Source organism: Hemiscyllium ocellatum, chromosome 24 (assembly GCF_020745735.1).
Source record: "Hemiscyllium ocellatum isolate sHemOce1 chromosome 24, sHemOce1.pat.X.cur, whole genome shotgun sequence".
NCBI classification, from domain to species: domain Eukaryota; kingdom Metazoa; phylum Chordata; class Chondrichthyes; order Orectolobiformes; family Hemiscylliidae; genus Hemiscyllium; species Hemiscyllium ocellatum.
In genome coordinates, this window is record NC_083424.1 from 50,098,713 (window position 1) to 50,120,282 (window position 21,570).

The following is a 21,570-nucleotide window of genomic DNA, read 5'->3' on the forward strand; positions in this document are numbered from 1 at the left end:
TGGCAAGGAGTAGCTAGTGCTGGTGGGCATTGTTTCTTTGCAATCTATATTACTTATTTAGATAAAGATACCAGAGGGTATTGTAGTCAAATAACTGACAATGCAAAGATGGGTAGGAAGGCAGTACGTGGGGAACCGTAAAGGACCTGGAAAGAAATAAAGGTAGGTTACTTAGACGGTCAAAGATAGGACAGATAATCTATAAAGTGGAAAGATGTGAGGACTGAAAATGTAAGGCTGTCCAATTTGGGAAGAGTGGGAAAGCAGTATATTATTTAAACAAGAGTTGCAGAATGCTGTAAAAGACCAGAGTTGAAAAGTGTGGTGCTGGAAAAGCGCAGCAGGTCAGTCAGCATCCGAGGAGCAGGAAAATCGACGTTTCGGGCATGAGCCCTTCTTCAGAAACACATTCCTGAAGAAGGGCTCATGCCCAAAATGTCGATTCTCCTGCTCCTTGGATGCTGCCTGACCTGCTGCGCTTTTCCAGAAACACATTTTCAGCTTTTGATATATCAAGCCAGGATGAGACAGATTTCTGATTGTCAAGAGGTTTGAGAGTTATGAGTAGGGAGCCGGGAAATTGGAATTAAAACCAAATCTGATCAGGCATGATCTTAGCAAATGGCAGAGCAGGCCTAAGCGGCCATATGGCTTCTTCCTTGTCCTGTTTCTCATATTAGGGTGTTGGTGAACCAGACAGTAGCAACATCATTTCCTTTGTGGAAGGGTAGGATAAGGGTTGAACATTTAGTCATGTACTCTTTGTTCTGAAGATGTAACCAACATGATTCTGATTATCAGGATGACCACAATGATCTAGGATCATACAAATTTACAGTGCAAGAGGAGATTCTTCAGCTTACTGTGCTTGTGCTGGCTGTATGAAAGAGTAATTGTGCTTAGGCTCATATTTCAAACTTTTTATGAAATCCTGTAAGTCATCTTCAAATACTCCCTCTTGAAACTTTTAATGGATTATTTATTTCTAATATCTTTAATTACTGAATTGTGAAGCCTCCAGCTAATGTCTAACTAGTACATTAGAAACTTTCAGCATAGTCTCTTTGCTTTTATGTTCCATGCCTACATTTGTAAAACCAGTAACCCGTTTACTTTTTCATCCCCTTATCGACTCTCCATGTAACCTTTAATGGTTTGTATATTATGTAGATCACGTTCACTGCTTATCTACACCTTGGCATTCCATGTCATATATAGCTCTCTCCCTAATAGTCTCTTCACACCTATCTCCAGCTGTCATGATTCTATCCATTTCACCATCCTGAAGCATATAGCTATCCTTAATATTGTCTACTACATTGTCAAATTTATGGATGATGTAAACCTTTATAATTGTTAAGGCTGTTTATAACAATTCAAAATATTAATGGAATCAAAACTGCATTTGAAAACCTCCATCGAACAGGACACTCTGCTTCCCATTACAAAGCCAATGTTAGATTTGTAATCCTATCATCCCCTCAATTCCAACTTTTTATAAAACCTACTGTGTGTAGTTTATTTAATGCCTTCTGAATGTCTGTACATGCAACATCAAGTGCACCACTTTGATCAAGTTTCTTTGTTTCTTCCTCAAAGAATTCGTTGAGTAAAGTCATATTTGATTTACCTGTAACAAATCCAAGCTAGCCTTCTTTGATTAATGCATACCTTTCCAAATGAAGGTTTATTTTGACTTTGATCCTTTCAATTGACATTGATCCCTTCAAAGAACTTCTGCACTACTAATATTAACCTGACTAGCCTATACTTTCCTGGTTTGTCATTCTCTCCATTCTTGAATAATGATGTAGTATTTGCAGCTCTTGAGCCCTTTTGTACTGTGCAACTGAGTACATTGGTTACAATGCTTCAAACATCAATGCCTTTTGCTATTTCTACATTTGATTCTTTCGGTGGCCTAGGATACATTCCATAACAACGGGGGAATGACTGGTGTTTTTGGGCTCAATTTATTATTATCTGCTGGTCTGTTCCCTTAATCTCCTCTTGCCTCTGATCTCAATTTTATCATGCTTTACTTTCTGTAATATTCTTGATTATTAACTGCCTCTTGCTCCTGGCATATGGCATAAGCCTCCTTTTTTCTGTTTTGTTTTACATTTAATATCGAGAGCACATTAGATGTGGATGCCCAATCTGTTATTTCAAAGGAATAGTCCTAATTTGCAACTGAAACATATCTTCCCTGGATGCCTACTATTCCTTTGTTACCAGTTCATTCTGCAATTGCTTTTTCTAATTACACTTATACAGGGCTCGTTCTCCAACCACTGCAGTTAGCTTTTCTCCATTTGAATATATTTACCGTCTTTGTTATGCTTCTTTTTGCAGTTACTGTAATCTAGGTTGTGATGACTGTTAGAAGATAATTTGCTACTGTCATGCATGCACCTTGCCCTGTTCATTTCTCGGAACCAGATTCCAATTCAACACGGATGAAAAGGAATAGGAAACACATTGATAGAGAAATTTCTCCTGTGCTGTGCACATTTCAGAAATTCTCTCTGTCCCTAATGATTGCACTACTTTTCCCATCCAATAGAGTATATAAGAAATCCCAATATTGCAGCACTGTTTTTTATTAAACTACCTTTGAAATTTACCTAGATGTTTGCTCATCCATTGACCCTCTCTGTTTGTAGACCTATTTTTAAAATAAAACTCCAAGCAGTGAAACAACTCCTCTCATTTCACTCAACCTTTGTAGATCCTTTCGTATTGGAATATCCTTTCTATTCGAGTTAATTGAATTAAAATCCATCTTTGAATTCCATTTTGAATAGGTATTCTCCATTCCGTACAGACCTTCCTTGCCTGTTTCCTAACAATTTCCACGAATCAACACACAGTCTCTGGAATAAACAGCTGAAATGATGTGTCGCTATTTGTCCCCATTAACTCTTATCTTTATAAATGACATTTTTGGACTATGCTTTATGTCTGAATATCACTTGAGCTGTTGATGTGCCAGTATAAATTGCAGTAATCGTAGTATCTTGGTGGTAGTTATGGTGTTTATTTGCGACATATCCACTGATGAGCAAATGTTGTGTTACACAGTAACAGATGGCAAACTTCTGTGCTGGCATCCTTTGGTTTGAGTTGATATGTTATCCTGCAGCAATATTGAACCATATTATACTTCACTGTGTATTGCTTGGGATTGGCACATGCTACGCATTTCAGAGTTTATTGTGCTGAAGATCACTAAATGCATGTGCAATGGTATATTTTTGGTTACCTCTATTACCAAATGATTCCAGGCTAATAATATCGTCTTCGTTCACTGGGCAATCCTCAAGCTTTTTGGAAGCAACAGAAGGTCCTGGTGATATGGAATTCTTCATTCTCATTTGATGAGGTCCATTTTAATGCTTTTGATTTTCCATGGTTGATAAAAATGGTAAACTTGACTGCTTTTTATTGCTGGCATTTATAAAAAAGCAAACGTTGCTTTCTAAACTAAACCTGACATCATCTGATTGTAAAACTGACTGCAGTAAATTCTGAACAAGTTTCTATCAAAAGAAGTCTTTTAAAAGTATTGTAGCATTGGATCCGTGGTTACTTGGCCACATGGATTCAAAGTTGGCTTGCCTGTAGAAGGCAGTGGTTAGTGGTGGAGGGTGTTTTCAGCCTGGAGATCCATGACTAGTGGTGTTCTTCAGGAATCTGTACTGGGACCTCTGCTGCTTGTGAGATATATATAAATTACTTGGATGAAAATGTGGGTTAGTAAGTTTATAGATGATACAAAGTTTGGTAGGGTTGAGGAGAGTGTAGAAGGTTGTCAAAGAACACAGCGGATATTGATCAGTTACAGATATGAGCGATGAAGCGGCTGATGGAGCTTAAGCTAGTTAAGTGTGAGATGCTGCACTTTGGGAGATCAAATGTTAAGGATAGCAGGACCCTAAACAGCAGTAATGTACAGAAGGATCTTGTGGTTCAAGTCCATAGCTCCTTGAAAGTGGCCACACAAGGTGGTAAAGAAGGCATATGGTATGCTTGCCTTTATTAGTCAAGGAATTGGGTACAAGAGTCAGGATGTCATATTACAGTTTTATAAGACTTTGATTAGGCCACACTTAAATATTGCGTACAATTATGGTCGCCACATTACAGGAAGAGGTGTGGAGGCTTTGGAGAGGGTGCAGAATCGGTTTACAGGATACTGTCTGCATTAGAGTGCATGAGCTCGAAGGAGAGGCTAGAAAAACGTGGGATGTTTTCTCTGAAGCGGCAGAGACTGAGGGGAGACTTGACAGAAGTCTATAAAATTATGAGATGTGTAGATAGAATTGATAGTCAAAATCTTTTTCCCAGAATTGAAATGTCTAAAGCTAGGGGGTGTGCATTTAAGGTGAGGGAGAAAAGTTCAAAGGAAATGTGAGGGGCATTTTTTTTTTTACACGGAGTGGTACGGTCTGGGAAGCACTGCTGGGGTGGTGGTAGAGACAGATATGACGGGCGTTTAAGAAGCTTTTAGATAAAACATAAATATTCAATGAATGCAGGGTTATGGACTAAGAACATGCAGAAGTGTTCGGCATAGCATTATGGGCTGAAGCGCTCTTCCTGTGCTATATTATTGTGTTCTAAAGCTGGTGTTCAGGCAGTTCTGACCCCAGAGACAGACCAAAGAGTAGATTTTGTCATGACAGGAAGATAAAAGGGTAGCTGCCTGATTTGGGCTGAATATAAACCTGAGGGAGCAACACCTCCTTTTTCAGTTTGGCACTTGCTTCCATCTAGCTTGACATTGAATTTCACATTATTGGAGTCAAGAGGTGGGTCTGGGTGGAATGCTGTTTGGAGGGTCGGTGTGGACTTGGTGGGCTGAATGGCCTGCTTCTACATTGTAGGGATTCTATAACCTCTGCTCCCATTTTGCTTTTCTTTTTTTTTTCAGATTTCAGTTTTATTCTTGTTTTGTTTTTGGGCAAGAATTGATTTCTCTTTTATGTTTGACTTGTCCCATTACTACTCCCTTTGGCCTTGCACTACCAATCCTTTTCTCAATTAATTGTCCTCTCTAAGCTGTTTAATGTCTTCAACTCTATAACAGATCATTTTGTTTTTATTGTCCCCTCCCTTCTTTCATTTACTTTAAAGCGTGTATCACTTTCCCCAATTCAAATGAAAGGTTATTGATTTGAAAGGTCAACTCTGTTTCTCTCTACAGATGCTCATTTAGTTTTAGTTTTTTATTTCAGATTTCCAGTATCCATGATATTTTGTTTTTTTTTCTTGATTTTGGCCTTGCTGCGTTTTTTATTGTCTTCACCATTTTTTAGACATAAAAACACTATAGCTAACAGGGAAAATTGTACCATATAGAAAGGGTCTTCAATTTTTTATTTCATGTGAGTGATTGAGCAGCATCCTTTGATGTTCCCTTTGGAGGGAGAAATGATGGTCACTTGTTGTAACTGTCATAAATGAGCTTGCAGAAGAAACTTCTAACATTTTGTGTGTATGTGGAGGCTTTTTTAGTATTTTATTTCTTTTCATTTAGGCTGTGGAGCAACTGAACATTAAGACCAAGTGTTTCAAAGATCTCCTTAACGATGAGCCCTTCAAAAGGGAAGATATCATCACGTTGCAGGTACAAAGCTTCTTTTACTCTCTAATGTCAGTATTTTGACACTAATTGGGCAGTTTTTCATTCTGCATAATGCAATTTTTTGATCATGGGACTGAAAGGTGCTGTCTGAGGAGTGTGGATGAATTTCTACAGTGCATGTTGCAGATTATCGCTCAGCAGCAGTATGTACAGTGGTGGGGGGGCTGAATGTTTGTTTGTGGATGTGGTGCCAGTCAAGTGGGCTGCTTTGACCTAGATGGTGTCAAGCTTCTTGAATGTTGTCAGAGCTGCATTCTTACAGGCAAGTGGGGAATATTCCATAACAGACTTGACTTAGACCTTGTTAATGGTGGACAGTTTGGGGAGTCAGGAGTTGATCTATTTGCTGCAGTATTCCTAACCCCTGATCTGCTCTTATAGACACTGTACTTGCGTGTCTTGTCCAGATCAATTTCTGGTCAATGGTAATCCCCATGATATTGACAATGGGGGATTCAGATGGGTTTTTCTAATAATTGACAATTATTTCATATATATCATTACTGTCCTAATTACAGATTTTTATTGAATTCAAATCCATCATCAGACATGGTGGGGATTTGAACGTAAGCCCGTGCCGCCCCACTGAAGGGATTTTTAAAAAAATGTCAGTGATGAGATGTCATGTAATTAGTCTATAAAATGATAAGTCAGAATTGTATTACTGTTTGCTTTAAATTGTTCAATATGTATTCAAGGCTTTTAGAAAAACTTGCTGTGTGTTTAAAATGATGGGCTGTTAATATATGATGTGCTTCATAAAACTACTGCTATCCATCCTTGATCTTCCCAGTGGAGATTGTGGAACCCTGAGCTTGTATTTAATCTTAGGAAAGGATTCTGAGGGATAGGATTTATGACCATCTGGAAGAGCATGGCTTGATTAAATGCAGTCAGTACAGCTTTGTGAGGGGCAGGTCATGCCTCACAAATCTTACTGAGTTCTTTGAGGTTGTCACTAGATAAGTTGATGAGGATCGAGTGGTGGATGTGTTGTATATGGGCTTCAACAAGGCATTTGTTAAGGTTCCCCATGGTAGGCTTGTTCAGAAGGTCAGGAGGAATGGGATACAGGAAACTTTAGCTGTCTGGATACAGAATTGGCTGGTCGACCGGAGACAGCGAGTGGTAGTGGAAGGAAAGTATTCTGCCTGGAAGTTAGTGGTGAGTGGTGTTCCACAGGGCTCTGTTCTTAGGCCTCTACTCTTTGTAATTTTTATTAATGATTTGGATGAGGAGATTGAAGGATGGGTTAGCAAGTTTGCATACGACACAAAGGTTGGAGGTGTTGTTGACAGTATAGAGGACTGTTGTAGGCTGCAGCGGGACATTGCAGAGATGGGCTGAGAGGTGGCAGATGGAGTTCAACCTGGATAAATGCAAAGTGATGCATTTTGGAAGGTCAAACTTGAAAGTTGAGTACAGGATTAAAGACAGGATTCTTGGCAGTGTGGAGGAACAGAGGGAATCTTGGTGTGCAGGTACATAGATCCCTTAAAATGGCCACCCAAGTGGACAGGGTTGTTAAGAAAGCATATGGTGTTTTGGTTTTCATTAACAGGGGGATTGAGTTTAAGAGCCGTGAGATCTTGTTGCAGCTCTATAAAACTTTAGTTAGACCGCACCTGGAATACTGTGTCCAGTTCTGGTCGCCCTATTATAGGAAAGATGTGGATCCTTTGGAGAGGGTTCAGAGGAGGTTTACCAGGATGCTGCCTGGAATAGAGGACTTACCTTATGAAGAGAGGTTGACTGAGCTCGGACTTTATTCATTGAAGAAAAGAAGGAAGAGAGGGGACCTAACTGAGTTGTACAAGATAATGAGAGGCATAGATTGAGTTGATAGCCAGAGACTTTTTCCCAGGGCAGAAATTGTTAACACGAGGGGTCATAGTTTTAAGCTGTTTGGCGGAAAGTATAGAGGGGATGTCAGAGGTGGGTTCTTTACGCAGAGAGTTGTGAGAGCGTGGAATGCATCGCCAGCAGCAGTTGTGGAAGTGAGGTCATTGGGGATATTTAAGAGACTGCTAGACATGCCTATGGTCACAGAAATTTGAGGGTTCGTACATTAGGTTTACCTTACATGAGTATCAATGGTTGGCGCAACATTATGGGCTGAAGGGCCTGTTCTGTGCTGTACTGTTCTAAGTTGTATAATGTAGATTTTCAGACATTTAAGATGACTGCAGTAAATTTTGTGGTGGGAATGAAATTGTCTGAAAGGTCTTGTGACTTTTAAACTTGGAACTTTTCTGTCATGTTTTGTAAGGTTATTTCCCAGAGAATTCTTAAAGAGACTTAGATATGATGCAGAGCTGGGCTGAGGAGTGGCAGATGGAGTTCAACCCTTCCAAGCGTGAGGTTGTCCATTTTGGAAGAACAAATAAGAATGTGGAATACAGGGTTAACGGTAGGGTTCTTAGTCAGGTGGAGGAACAGAGGGATCTTGGGGTCTATGTACATAGATCTTTGAAAGTTGCCACTCAGGTGGATAGAGCTTGTAAGAAGGCCTATGGTGTATTAGCGTTCATTAGCAGAGGGATTGAATTCAAGAGTCGTGAAGTGATGTTGCAGCTGTACAGGACTTTGGTTAGGCCACATTTGGAGTACTGTGTGCAGTTCTGGTCGCCTCACTTTAGGAAAGATGTGGAAGCTTTGGAGAGGGTGCAGAGAAGATTTACCAGGATGTTGCCTGGAATGGAGAATAGGTCGTACGAGGACAGGTTGAGAGTTCTCGGCCTTTTCTCGTTGGAACGGCGAAGGATGAGGGGTGACTTGATAGAGGTTTATAAGATGATCAGAGGAATAGATAGAATAGACAGTCAGAAACTTTTTCCCTGGGTACAACAGAGTGTTACAAGGGGACATAAATTTAAGGTGAAGGGTGGAAGGTATAGGGGAGATGTCAGGGTTCTTTACCCAGAGAGTGGTGGGGGCATGGAATGCGCTGCCCGTGGGAGTGGTAGAGTCAGAATCACTGGTGACCTTTAAGCGGCAATTGGATAGGTACATGGATGGGTGCTTAATCTAGGATAGATGTTCGGCACAACATTGTGGGCCGAAGGGCCTGTTCTGTGCTGTATTGTTCTATGTTCTATGTTCTAGAATCATCATTGCAAGATTTCGACTTCTCTTTCCCCCACCCCGCCCCACCCACCCAAAAGCACTGGCCTATCACGTCAAACCTTCCAAAAACACACTCTGTGCATCATTCAAATTCAACACTATAATTCTTTTAAGGAGCTAACAAATTTCCCTCCTCAGTTTAGCTTCTAATTTCATGACAGCATGATTAAATAGAAAGTTTAAAATAAAAGTCTGTTTCCTAATGCTGTATAGCAACGGGTGAGATGATGTCCTGGCAATCACACTAATTAGGTTTTAAATATAATGATTATGCTAGATAGCAGTTGAGTATAAAATCGCATGCATTCTTTTCCTAATAGTTAAGGAGTAAAGCACAAGTGCTTGATGTGGATGGAATTAACTATTGGCACATGATCATTTGCTTTATATTTCTCTGTCTATGTATTTGAAAAACAGCTGTTCCAGGAATCAGTGACAGCTCGATTGATGCCGCCTTTTGTGGTAACTGGACTTTCTACTTTAATGTAAGCTTGTCCGATTTGAGGCGTAAGAAGTTTGGACACTGTCAGTCTAATAATTATCACATAGAGAATGTCCTCAGGATTAGAAGAATTCAGACAACCTGGCTCCTGTACTCAGATGAAAGCAAAAATCTTACAGGTGACTGAAATTTGAAATAAAAGGATAAATTGCTCAGCAGTGTCTCTGGAGATATATTATTTTGGGTTGATATTTCATCAGAACTGATGAAGTTAAAGATATATTTTAAGCAAGTATGGAAGCTGCGAAACAGGAGGGAATTCTCATTTAAAATAACGCAATGTTTGTTTGAGGGAAATGATAGAAGGAGCAATAATGAAAGCTAGAAGTGAATAATAATGACATAAGGGACAAAAGGAGACGTGAATGCACTGTTTAACAATTTTTCTTTGTGAAAAAAAATTGTTTTACCATTTGAAGTATCTACTGAATAACCAGCTCTGTAGAGAATTACTAAGGAGCTGCTCGGGAAGAAATTTTATGAAATCGAGATGAAACAAAGTTGGAGTTCAGGATTGAGCACTGCTTTGTTTGAGGCCTCATAGTGATAAACAATCAAGCGGTCCACTGTCAGTTTTATATTGACGTTGTTTCTGAACTGTTGCTGAGTAAACTTGAGGATGGCATAGTATGACTTCTTATTCTCATCACTGTGAAAAAAAATGTTTTGTCATCACTGGGATTCACTAGTTATGGTCAGGATTTCTATGCTGAAAGTGAAACTCTTCACCATTCTAACATGTTATCTTCGAGCTGTAATGTGTTCTGGAGTCACTTCAAGTCATGTATTATCTAAATTAAAAATGGTACAAAGATAGAATCTGTCAGCACCAGAAGACCAAAATCAGATCATAACTTGTTTTTTTTTAAAAAAATCCTCTTTAATTTTTTTTGTACTGGACTTTGCTGGACTAATATATGGCTGCTACCATATATGCAAGTTGACTGCAATTTCTGGAAAGTTCCAAACATCAATTACCAGAACAGAGCTCAGTCACCATCCTCAGGAGTCTCATAGCCTTGAAATGTGTGAACAATTTAGTTTTCTACTTATTGTTGTGTCATCAGCAAATTTGGCAAACATACCTTCTGAGTTTTCTAAGTAATTTGTACAAACTGTGAATGGTTAAGGTTCCAGCACCACTTCCTGTGGCACCCCATTGCAAAACATCTTGGCGACCTGAAAAAGCCTTACTCATGCCTACTCTTGGCTTCTTATTAGTCAATTTTCAATCCATGCCAGTATGCTCTTTGGTACACGTTGAGCTTTTATTTTCTGCAATGACTTTTCATGTCGTACTTTACCAAATGCTTTCTGGAAATCGAAGTGCAGTATATCCTCTGGTTTGTCTTTATCCACAGCATGGCGTACCACCTCATAGAACCCAAATAGATTGGTCAAAGGTGATTTCTCTTTCACAAAGCCATGCTGAGTCTGCTCCATTACTCTGCATGTATCCAATTGCTCTGCTACAACTTTTAATTTCAAGACAGCATGATTAAATAGAAAGTTTAAAATAAAAGTCTATTGTATCTGCCTAGATATATGCAACAATGAGAAGTGTTTTGCCACCACAATCTGATACCATTTAAAGTTACAAGAAGAATAAAAAGGAATTATTTAAATTGGAGTTCACCTTCTGTTCAAATTGGGTCTCGAGCACGGCGCCATAGAGATGTACATCACTGAAACAGACCCTTAGGTCCAATTTGACCATGCCAGTCAGGTACCCTTAATTAATCTAGTCTCATTTGCCAACACTTGGCCCATATCATCTTAAACCCTTCTTGTTCATAGACCCATCCAGATGCTTCTGCAAGATTGCTGTTATGTGTTTGGGGCCTCAAGGAGTCCCCGTTGAGTACAGCAGCAATGACGTTGAGTCCCTGCTTTGGGCACCTCCACTGCCAAGAATCCCCAATCCTGGCACCGGCACTGCCAAGAATCATCCAACACTCAGCCTACTGCTGCTAGAAGTCCCCACCTTAGACACTGCCATCATCAAGAATCCAGGCTCTGGGTCTACCGCTGCCAGGATTCCCCACTCCAGTCCCTGCCACTGCCAATCCAGTTTTTATGACTACTGCCACCAGGAATCACCACTTCATGCACTGCCACTGTCAAGAGTCCAGGCTCTGGGCACTGCCACAGTCAACAGGAATTCCAATCCATGCAAATGACGCTGCAGCCGCTGCCCTGTCATCACTGCTCCACACTCAAAGATGAAGAAAGAAAAGGAAAAGACAAAATATGCAAGGGAGAGAGAGAGAAAAGGATGCCACTGGCCTGGACCAGGCAAGCTCAGAAGCCAGAATACCACTTGCCATGCTTGCGCTGCCACCTTGTTTTTTTTTCCCTATGCCAAATGTTGAATTATTTGGTCTGGGCCTTCCTGCTTTCTTTCTCCTTCCCTCTTTACATAAAAAGTTACTAGCCATCTTCCAAACTTATGGAACTGTCCCTGAATCAAGAGGGTTTTGGAAAATTAAAACCAATATGTCAATATCTCACTAGCTCTTACTTTTAAGACCCTAGGATGAAGTCCTTCAGTATCTGGGCACAGTTAGCCCTCAGTATTATGCTTCTGTTCGTTGTGATTTTTTTCTCTAGGTTCCTCCCTCCCTTCCTTTTTTCAGATTTATCACCAATTCTAGGATGTTACTTGTATCCTCTGTAGTGAAGATTAAATCAAGAAAACTGTTTAGTTCATCTTCTATTTCCTTATCTTCTGTTATTAATTCTCCAAACTCAGTGTCTATTGGGCCAGTGTTCACTTAGTTAACTTTTATAATGAAATTCTTACTATCTGTTTTCATATTTCTTGTTAACTGTCTCTTTTACTTTAATCTTCCCTTCCTTGTTAATATTTTGGTTATTCTTTGCTACTTTTTGCTCTCAGTCCACTCTTCTGACCTGCCAGCTGTCTGAGCACGTTTATATGTTTTTCCTTAAATTTGTTAGCAGCTTTAACTTTTCTAGTTAGTTGTGGATTGTGGATTGTGGATCTGTGCCATGGAATCTTCTTTTACTCCTCCTTATAGACAGAAGGGCAACATGATGAAAGAAGTTCAATTTACCTTTCCCTTGTTTGTAACAAATTCAAAACTGCACTGCGGTAAACAAGCTAATGAATTTGATAGGATTAATCTGTGAGCTCTGCCCCTGATGATCATATATCCACTGGACAGAACACCGGACACATCTGACGGACAATTCTTGGACTCTGCCACAGTTTCCTGACAGAGGCATGTGTGTCCTACCTACATCATGTCAATAAATGTTAATGTATCAAGTGTATAGTTATTGAGATGTGTAAACTATTTCCTGTTTTCTAAGGGAAGAGTTTCTTTTGCCAAGATTATTTGTGTTCCTTCTTCGACTACATAGTACAATTTATCCTTTTAGACAAGCATAGGAAGGAGGATTAGTGGCACCTATCCCAAGCACAAGTTGGTACCTAGTTATCTCCTCATATTATAAGCAAGTGACAACAATGGCCTTCTCACCAGTGTTGTGACAGACTGACTCTTTAGTCTCTTCTGCATCATAAACAACACAAACAATATTCATAACTTGTTCATATGTGATTCAACAAAAGAGAATGCAGTTCACTTTTTGTGATTTATCATCTTGTATACTAGGCTGAGGCACAGAAATGTTGCTGTTTAAAAAGGACAGCTGCTCTTTGCAGTGATGGTGTTTGAGTTGACAACCTTTTGATCAAACTGATTTTGATGCATTAGCATGCAGTTGGATCTCATTCTATTCATATATTTTCACCCTCACATTAATAGACATCAAGTTATTGAAGCATAACTTGAGTCTGTACAAATGTAATGAGGAGGAAATGTGTAGGTGGCGTATATCTGCCAGGTTGATGTGTAAACAGTTTCATTTCATACGCTTAACTATTCCAATAAATGTTGGATTAGACAATGTGCAAAGTGTTGGCCATCCTGCTTCTAAATTATAAATAAACTAACAGTAGCATCCTTAGAATTTCACAAGTGTTGTATCAGGAATTGCTTCAGAATAATTTTGCTTAATTTTTGCAATTCTTGAGAAAACAAAGGGAGCCATTTAAAAAACAAATGTTGACCTTTTACTGAAACGGTTAAGCACTGTTTTCCTTTTGACTCAATTAGGCTAGAAAAATATATTTATAATCTGAAGTACTCCACTATTTAGCTTGTAATGGCAAGAAAGTGTTAGGGCAGGCCTATGAAAATGATTATATTCCCACTCCATCGACTAATTGCCAATTCTTAACCAAACTGAAACCACAGGCAATTTCTTTTGAATTTGATGACTGAAAGATCCAAGACGTGAACATTTTAAAAGAAATCAAACTTACACAAGCTTCACAAGTCAAATCATTACTCTTTTCCATCCTTTGGCCCTGTTAGTATCTCTTTTTGGTAGTGAGTGGCTACCAAATTAATAGATGAACTAGCTCTGATCTTTTACTGACTATAAGAGAAGTAAATGTGAGTCCTACAGCTATTTCTGTGAAATTATGAGGCATGGTATGAGGTCAAGTATTTTTTTCTTTATTGCTGTCCATACAGAGTGCTTTGTTAATTCATCAGTGTAATTCAGGGAGTGCTGACTGTTGAACTTCTGGAAAATGTAGCGGGTGTAGGATTCTCAGGGGAATGTAACACGCACAGCCAAGTTTCTGGTATTGAGTCTGGCTCTAATGCAATGAGGGGTACGTTGGGTTTCAAGAGATCGATTGTGTTAGGGGACTCTCTAGTCCAAGGTACAGACAGACGTTTCTGCGGCCAGCAGCGAAAAATCAGAATAGTGTGTTGCTTCCGTGGTGCCAGTACCAAGGATGTCTCAGAGAGGGTGCAGACAAGGGTGAGAGGGGCCAGCAGGAGGTCATTGTACACATTGGAACCAACGACATAGGAAGGGAAAAGATTGAGATTCTGAAGGGAGATTACAGAGAGTTAGGCAGGAATTTAAAAAGGAGGTCCTCGAGAGTAGTAATATGTGGATTATGAGGTGCTATGAGCTAGTGAGGGCAGGAATAGGAGGGTAGAGCAGATAAATGTATGGCTGAGGAGCTGGTGTATGGGAGAAGGATTTACATTTTTGATCATTGGAATCTTCTTTGGGGTAGAAGTGACCTGTAAAAGAAGGATGGATTGCACCTAAATTGGAAGGGGACTACTATACTGGCAAGGAGATTTGCTGGAACTGCTTGGGAGGATTTAAGTTAGTAAGGTGGTGGAGTGAGACTCCGGGAGATAGTGAGGAAAGAGATCGATATGAGGCAGTTGAGAACAGAAGCGAGGCAAACAGTCAGGGCAGGCAGGGACAAAGCAGAAGACGAGGTAGGACTGATGCACTGAAATAAATGCAGTTTAATGTAAGAGGCCTAACAGGGAAGGCAGATGAACTCAGTGCATGGTTAGGAACATGGGACAGGGATATCATAGCAATTAGAGAAACATTGCTCAGGGATAGCCAGGACTGGCAGCTTACTGTTCCAGGATACAAATGCTACAGGAAGGATAGAAAGGGAAGCAAGGGAGGAGGGAGAGTGGCGTTTTTGGTAAGGGATAGCATTACAGCTGTACTTAGGGAGGATATTCCTGGGAATACAGCCAGGGAAGCTTATTTGGGTGGAACTGAGAAATAAGAAAGTTATGATCACCTTATTGGGATTGTATTATAGACCCCCAGTAGTCAGAGGGAAGTTGAGAAACAAATTTGCAAGGACATCTGTAAGTATAATAGGGTGGTTATGGTAGGGGATTTTAACTTTCCAAAAATAGACTGGGACTGCCATAGTGTTAAGGCTTTAGACAGAGAGGAATTTGTCAAGTGTGTACAAGACAATTTTCTGGTTCAGTATGTGGATGTACCTACTAGAGAAGGTACAAAACTTGACCTACTCTTGGGAAATAAGGCAGGGCAGGTGACTGAGGTGTCAGTGGGGGAGCACTTTGGGGCTAGCAACCATAATTCTATAAGATTTAAAATAGTGATGGAAGAGGATGGACCAGATCTAAAAGTTGAAGTTCGAAATTGGAGAAAGGCTCATTTTGACGGTATTAGGCAAGAACTGATTGGAAGCAGATGTTTGCAGGTAAAGGGATGGGTGGAAAATGGGAAACCTTCAGAAATGAGATGATTAGATTCTAGAGAAAGTATATTCTTGTTAGGGTGAAAGGAAAGTCTAGTAGGTGTAGGGAATGCTGGATGACTAAAGAAATTGAGAGTTTGGTTAAGAAAAAGAAGGAAGCAAATGTCAGGTACAGACAGGATAGATCGAGCGAATCCTTAGAAAAGTACAAAGGAAGTAGGAGTACACTTAGGAGGGAAATCAGGAGGGCAAAAAGGGGACATGAGATAGCTTTGAGAGGTTGAATAGGCTAGGGCTGTTTTCCCTGGAGCATCTGAGGCTGAGGAGTTAGGGAGAATCCACAGGGTTTTTACAAATACATTAAGGACAAAAGGGTAACTAGGGAGAGAATAGGGCTCCTCAAACATCAGCAAGGCAGCCTATGTGTGGAGCTGCAGGAAATGGGGCACATACTAAACGAGTATTTTGCATCAGTGTTTACTCTGGAAAGGACATGGAAGACATAGAATGTAGGGAAATAGATGGTGAAAGCTTAAAAACTGTCCATATTAAAGAGGAGGAAGTGCTGGAAGTCTTGAAACACATAAAATTGGATAAATCCCCAGTATTAGGTGTACCTTAGAACTCGCTGTGAAGCTAGAGAAGTGATTGCTGGGCCTTTCGCTGAGATATTTGTATCATCGATAGTCACATGTGAGGTGTCGGAAGACTGGAGGTTGGCTAATGTGGTGCCACTGTTTGAGAAAGTTGGTAAGGACAAGCCAGAGAACCTTAGACCAGTGAGTTGGTGGTGGACAAGTTGTTGGAGGAATCCTGAGGGACAGAGTGTACGTGTATTTGGAAAGGCAGGACTGATTAGGGATAGTCAACATGGCTTTGTGTGTGGGAAATCATGACTCACAAACTTGATTTGAACTTTTTGAAGAAATAACGAAGAGGATTGATGAGGGCCGAGCAGGTAGATGTGATCTATGTGGATTAGAGTAAGGCATTCAAGAAGGCTCCCATGGGAGACTGGTTAGCAAGGTTAGATCTCATGGAATACAGGGAGAACTAGCCATTTGGATGCAGAACTGGCTGAAAGGTAGAAGACCGAGGGTAGTAGTGGAGGGTTGTTTTTCAGACTGGAGGCCTGTGACCAGTGGAGTGCCACAAGGATCGGTGCTGGGTCCACCGCTTTTCACCATTTATATAAATGATTTGGATGCGAGCATAAGAGGTATAGTTATTGCATTACCAAATGACACCAAAATTGGAGGTGTAGTGGACAGTGAAGAAGGTTACCTCAGATTACAACAGGATCTTGATCAGATGGGCCAACGGGCTGAGAAATGGCAGATGGAGTTTAATTCAGATAAATGTGAGGTACTTATACACTTAATGGTAAGGTCCTCAGGAGTGTTGCTGAACAAAGAGTGCAGGTTCATAGCTCCTTGAAAGTGGAGTCGCAGGTAGATAGGATAGTGAAGAAGGTGTTTAGTATGCTTTCCTTTATTGGTCAGAGTACTGAGTACAGGAGTTGGGAGGTCATGTGTCGGCTGTACAGGATGTTGATTAGGGCACTGTTGGAATATTGGGTGTAATTCTTCCTATTAGAAAGATATTGTGAAACTTGAAAGGGTTCAGAAAAGATTTACAAGGATGTTGCCAGGTTTGGAGGATTTGAGCTATAGGGAGAGGTTGAATAGGCTAGGGCTGTTTTCCCTGGAGCGTCTGAGGCTGAGGGGTGACCTTATAGAAGTTTACAAATCATGAATTGCATGGATAGGATAAATAGACAAAGTATTTTCCCTGGGGTGGGGTTTAGGGTGAGAGGGGAAAGATATAAAAGAGACCTAAGGGGCAACATTTTCACACAGAGGATGGTATATGTTTGGAATGAGCTGCCCAGAGGAAGTGGTGGAGGCTGGTACAATTGCAACATTCAAAAAAACATCTGGTATATGAATAGGAAGTGTTCGGAGGGATATGGGCTGGGTGTTGGCAAGTGGGACTAGATTGAGTTGGGAAATCTGGTCGGCATGGACAAGTTGGACCGAAGGAACTGTTTCTGTGCTTTACATCTCTATGACTCTGAATTCTAATTTTTTCTGTTAGTATAAATATTTCTCAGGACAGTTTTATAGATATTTTGTAATCTGAATTTAGTTTTGATCCAGCATTTTTTTTGTTGTATAAATTGTCATGACAAGGGATCAGACCCAAAGTACTTATAGACAGATTTTAAATTCCAATGTTTATTGCTTGGAAGAGAACTGCTACAGCTAAACAAGGACTGTTGATATTAACTCAGTGACTGTCGGAATCCTCTGTGGGCTTGTATACTCCAATAACCTGTGTCACTCCTATAACCAAATTAGGGAAACTTCAAACACAAACTAAAAAGGACAGTGAAAGGCTGACTACCCATCTCCTTCTCACCATGAAGCTATCTCCTGCGGACAAGGTTGATTTTTGCTCTTCGGGGGATATGCCAAAAACAGGGTTCAAAACTGACTGCAATCCCTGGTATGTGTGTTTTAGTGGTGTGATGAATTAGTGTGTGAACTCATGTGCCATGAAGATTATACAAACTCACTCCCTTGTTAATTCAAGAAGGACCTTAATTAAATTGACTTCTCCTAAAACGTAAATTTGTTTGATCTGGAGAAGGGTGTACCAGGAAAAAGGATCCTCGTTTTAGAATTTTGACACCAATTGAGGGGAAGGTGAATAAAGGGGAACCGGTTTATCTGTCTTTATCTGAATCTTAATGATTTGGTGCATCTCATTTGGAACAGTAGTAAATTTCACCAGGGATCGGTCATAACTGTCAGAATTTAATATATGTCACAATGTCTGAGCTCCGATTCTTCTAAATAAAGATGGAGAAGATATACTAGATGTCCTGTTTGTCACTTGCCAGTTCTCTAAGATTACTCTTCCCTGACCAACTCATGGTTTCATTGTACACAGGCCATCACAGATTGCTTTTCTGCTTTCTCTGTATAGAAGAGGCAATAGTTGTCTTTTTTTAGCCTGCACTTTTATAGCAGTCTTCACTGAATAGTTCCTCACTTTTTTGAATATAAAGAACTGCTTATTTTAATTAAAACTGATCTAACCGAAAGAAAATCAAAGCCTCCCCCATTCGCTCTTAATTCTGATGGAGAAACAGCAAGAAGCTGTGTGTTCTCATCAGTCTGTTTCATTCTTGCTATGCAGCATTGTAATAAATTCCTTAATAACGCTATTCTTCAGATTTAAAAATCTAGTAAGAGTTTCTCCATTATACTGATGCACACTGTTTTGATAATAGCTATGATATCCGAAACGAGCCAACAAAAGTGGGTGCTTTTACTGAAAACAATCTTATATCAACAGGAAATACTGAAAATGTTCTACAGAATAATTGGCATTTCCTACAGGTAAAATGGGTTATCACAGCTCTGTGGTTGACCTTTTTGTCAGGTAAACTTTTTTTAAAAAAGCTATCATTTCTCTTTGCTGTTTCTGATTCAACTGCTTGGCGTTGTTTCAGTTTCAGATTTTAGCATTTTCAGGTTCTAACTTTTACATTGCTACAGCAACAGCAGTATACTGTGCTCAGGTGCACACAAACTGGGCAAGGATGTAATGGAAGGCACCACTGGCCTCCTGTAATTGCCCTTAATTGGCACAACTGAAATAAAACATAGGCAGAATACAGATTGAATCTTGTGGTTTTGCTGGACTATCCACTGTAACTAATTATTTTGAAAACATCAGAGAACGTCAACCGTGGCTCAGTGATGACTCCCTCACCACTGAATTCAATGAGCATATCATCTAATGCGGAACAGAGAGAGTTCTATCTGTCTAAACACTGAACAATTCCTCAACCCACATCACTTTTTAAAAAAATCTTGCACAATTATCTGCTTGATTTCTTGTTTCTGGGACCTAGCTTTGTTTAGATTAATGCACTTGATTTCACCTGGTGATACTTACGCGTTCATGCTAAATAGCTACTTCAAATGTATTCTTGTTTCTCTCAAATTCTTGTATTCAAAATATACTGATCACATTGACAATCTATATACTTTTGTGCCTTTGAGGTCTCAGAATTAAAACTATAAATTTATATGACAAAATTTTGTATTTCGACAAAGTTGATACAAAATAGATAAAATAGACACAAAATAGACACCAACAAATAGAACTAATGAAATGTCTGTGTTTTGTTCTGTGACATTTGAGTGAATGGATCAAATGACTCGATGTGAGACTTAAGAACTACCAAATTTGGTAGCATGGGAATGGCAGGATTATAATTTTAAAGTACAATCTTATTTTTATTTGTTTAGGAATGGCTGGTCAGGCCAACATTTATTGCTCATTCCTAAGTTTTCTTGAGAAGGTTGTGCTGAGCTGACTCTTAGACTAATTAAATCCATGCACTGGGAAGACTGATACTAGGAGGTGCACACACGCAGTGGTGTTAGGAAGGGCATTCCAGAATTTGACCCAGCAGAGGTGAAGGAACAGCAATGTGCCTTTAAATCAAGATGGTGGTATGGGGCTTCTTACTCACCTGCTTCCCTTGTTCTTCTAAATAGTACATGTTTTGGTCTGGACAGTACTGTCAAAGGAGATTTGGTGAGACGCTGCATATAAGGAGCATCACCTTAACTATTTTCCTTTGTGTTAGGTATGATTCCAACTAATAGAGAGCTTTACACCGATTTGCATTGAATTCATTTTTGGTAGCGATCCATGATGCCATACTCTGTCAATCGCTGCCTTGATGTCAAGGGCAGTCATTCTCATCTCACCTGGGGAAGTCCGCTCTTCTGTTCATGTTTAGATCAAGGCTGTAATGAAGCCAGGAGCCGAGTGGCCCTGGCAGGCAAACTGAATATCAGGTTATTCCCAAGAAAATGTCTCTTAATAATACTGTAAATGATCGTTTCCATCAATTTGCTGATGATCAGAATAACAGAGTAGTACCTGACTGGATTGGATGCTTTCAGGCTCTAACTGGGAAGCTTCCACTTTGCTGAGTAGATGTCTATTTTATAGCTACACTGAAACAACTTGGCCATGGTCTAGTTATGGAGCATGTTGCCAGGGGCTATAGACTTTGCAATATCCAGTGTCTTAATTTGTTTTTTGATAACAGATGAAATGAGCCAAATTAGTTGAAGACTGTTGTATCTGATGGACCCACACAAGGAGGAAGTCAGATGGTTCATCCAGTTGGCTGAAAATGGATGCAAATGCTTTGGTGTTTTTTTGCGCTGCATATGACAGGGCTACCAGAACACTAAGGATGGGTCTATTTGTGAAGCCACTGCCTCTGATTAATTTAATTCTCCACAGCTGTTTATGGCTGCATGTAGCAGGACAAGAAAGCTTCAATCTGACCATTGGATCACTTAGTTTTATTACATGCTGCTTGCAATACTTGTCAAATAATCCTGCACTGTGGCTTCACCAAGTTGACACCTCATTTTTGGGTTCTGTCAAGTGTTGTTCTTGCCATGCCTTCCTATACTCTTTATTGAACCAGGGTTTCTCCTCTGGCTTGTTGGTATTGGTTGAGGAGGGGATATGGCAGGCCATGAGGTTGTGGGTGCTGTTGCTGGCCCACAGGATTCCCGGATGTCTTGAATTGTTAGATTTGTTCAAAATTTATCCCATTCTGCACAGTAGTAATGCTTCACAACATAGTGGTGTTCTCGGTGTGAAGTTGACGACTTTACCTCCACAAAGACTGTCATCATTACTTCTATCAATATTAAAAATCACACAACACCAGGTTATAGTCCAACAGGTTTAATTGGAATCAACTAGCTTTCGGAGCGACACTCCTTCGTCAGATGATTGTGGAGGGCTCGATCGTAACAATCGAGCTCTCCACAATCACCTGATGAAGGAGCGTTGCTCCGAAAGCTAGTGTGCTTCCAATTAAACCCATTGGACTATAACCCATTATGTGACTTTTAACTTTGTACACCCCAGTCCAACACCGGCATCTCCAAATCATGACTTCTATCAATACTGTCATTGATGTAACATGCGTGCTTTTCTGAAAGTTTAGTTGTGTAAAATGTGACCTGAAGCCGGAATGACTTCAAATCTCAAATTTGAAAGCTTACCTGGCACAGGATCAAATGCAGCTGCCAACTCCTAATCTGCTGCATTTTTCGCTTTTGACATGGCAATAGCTAGAGA

General features: G+C 40.1%; 1 protein-coding gene across 1 annotated transcript in view; it reads left to right on the forward strand.

Annotated features, from left to right (window-relative positions):
• ppil2 (peptidylprolyl isomerase (cyclophilin)-like 2) overlaps window positions 1-21,570 on the forward strand; it is a 389,123-nt gene that overhangs the window by 112,229 nt on the left and 255,324 nt on the right. The window contains exon 8 of the mRNA XM_060844077.1: window positions 5,543-5,632. Within this exon, the coding sequence (XP_060700060.1) occupies window positions 5,543-5,632 (90 nt within the window). The remainder of the gene's footprint in view (window positions 1-5,542; window positions 5,633-21,570) is intronic.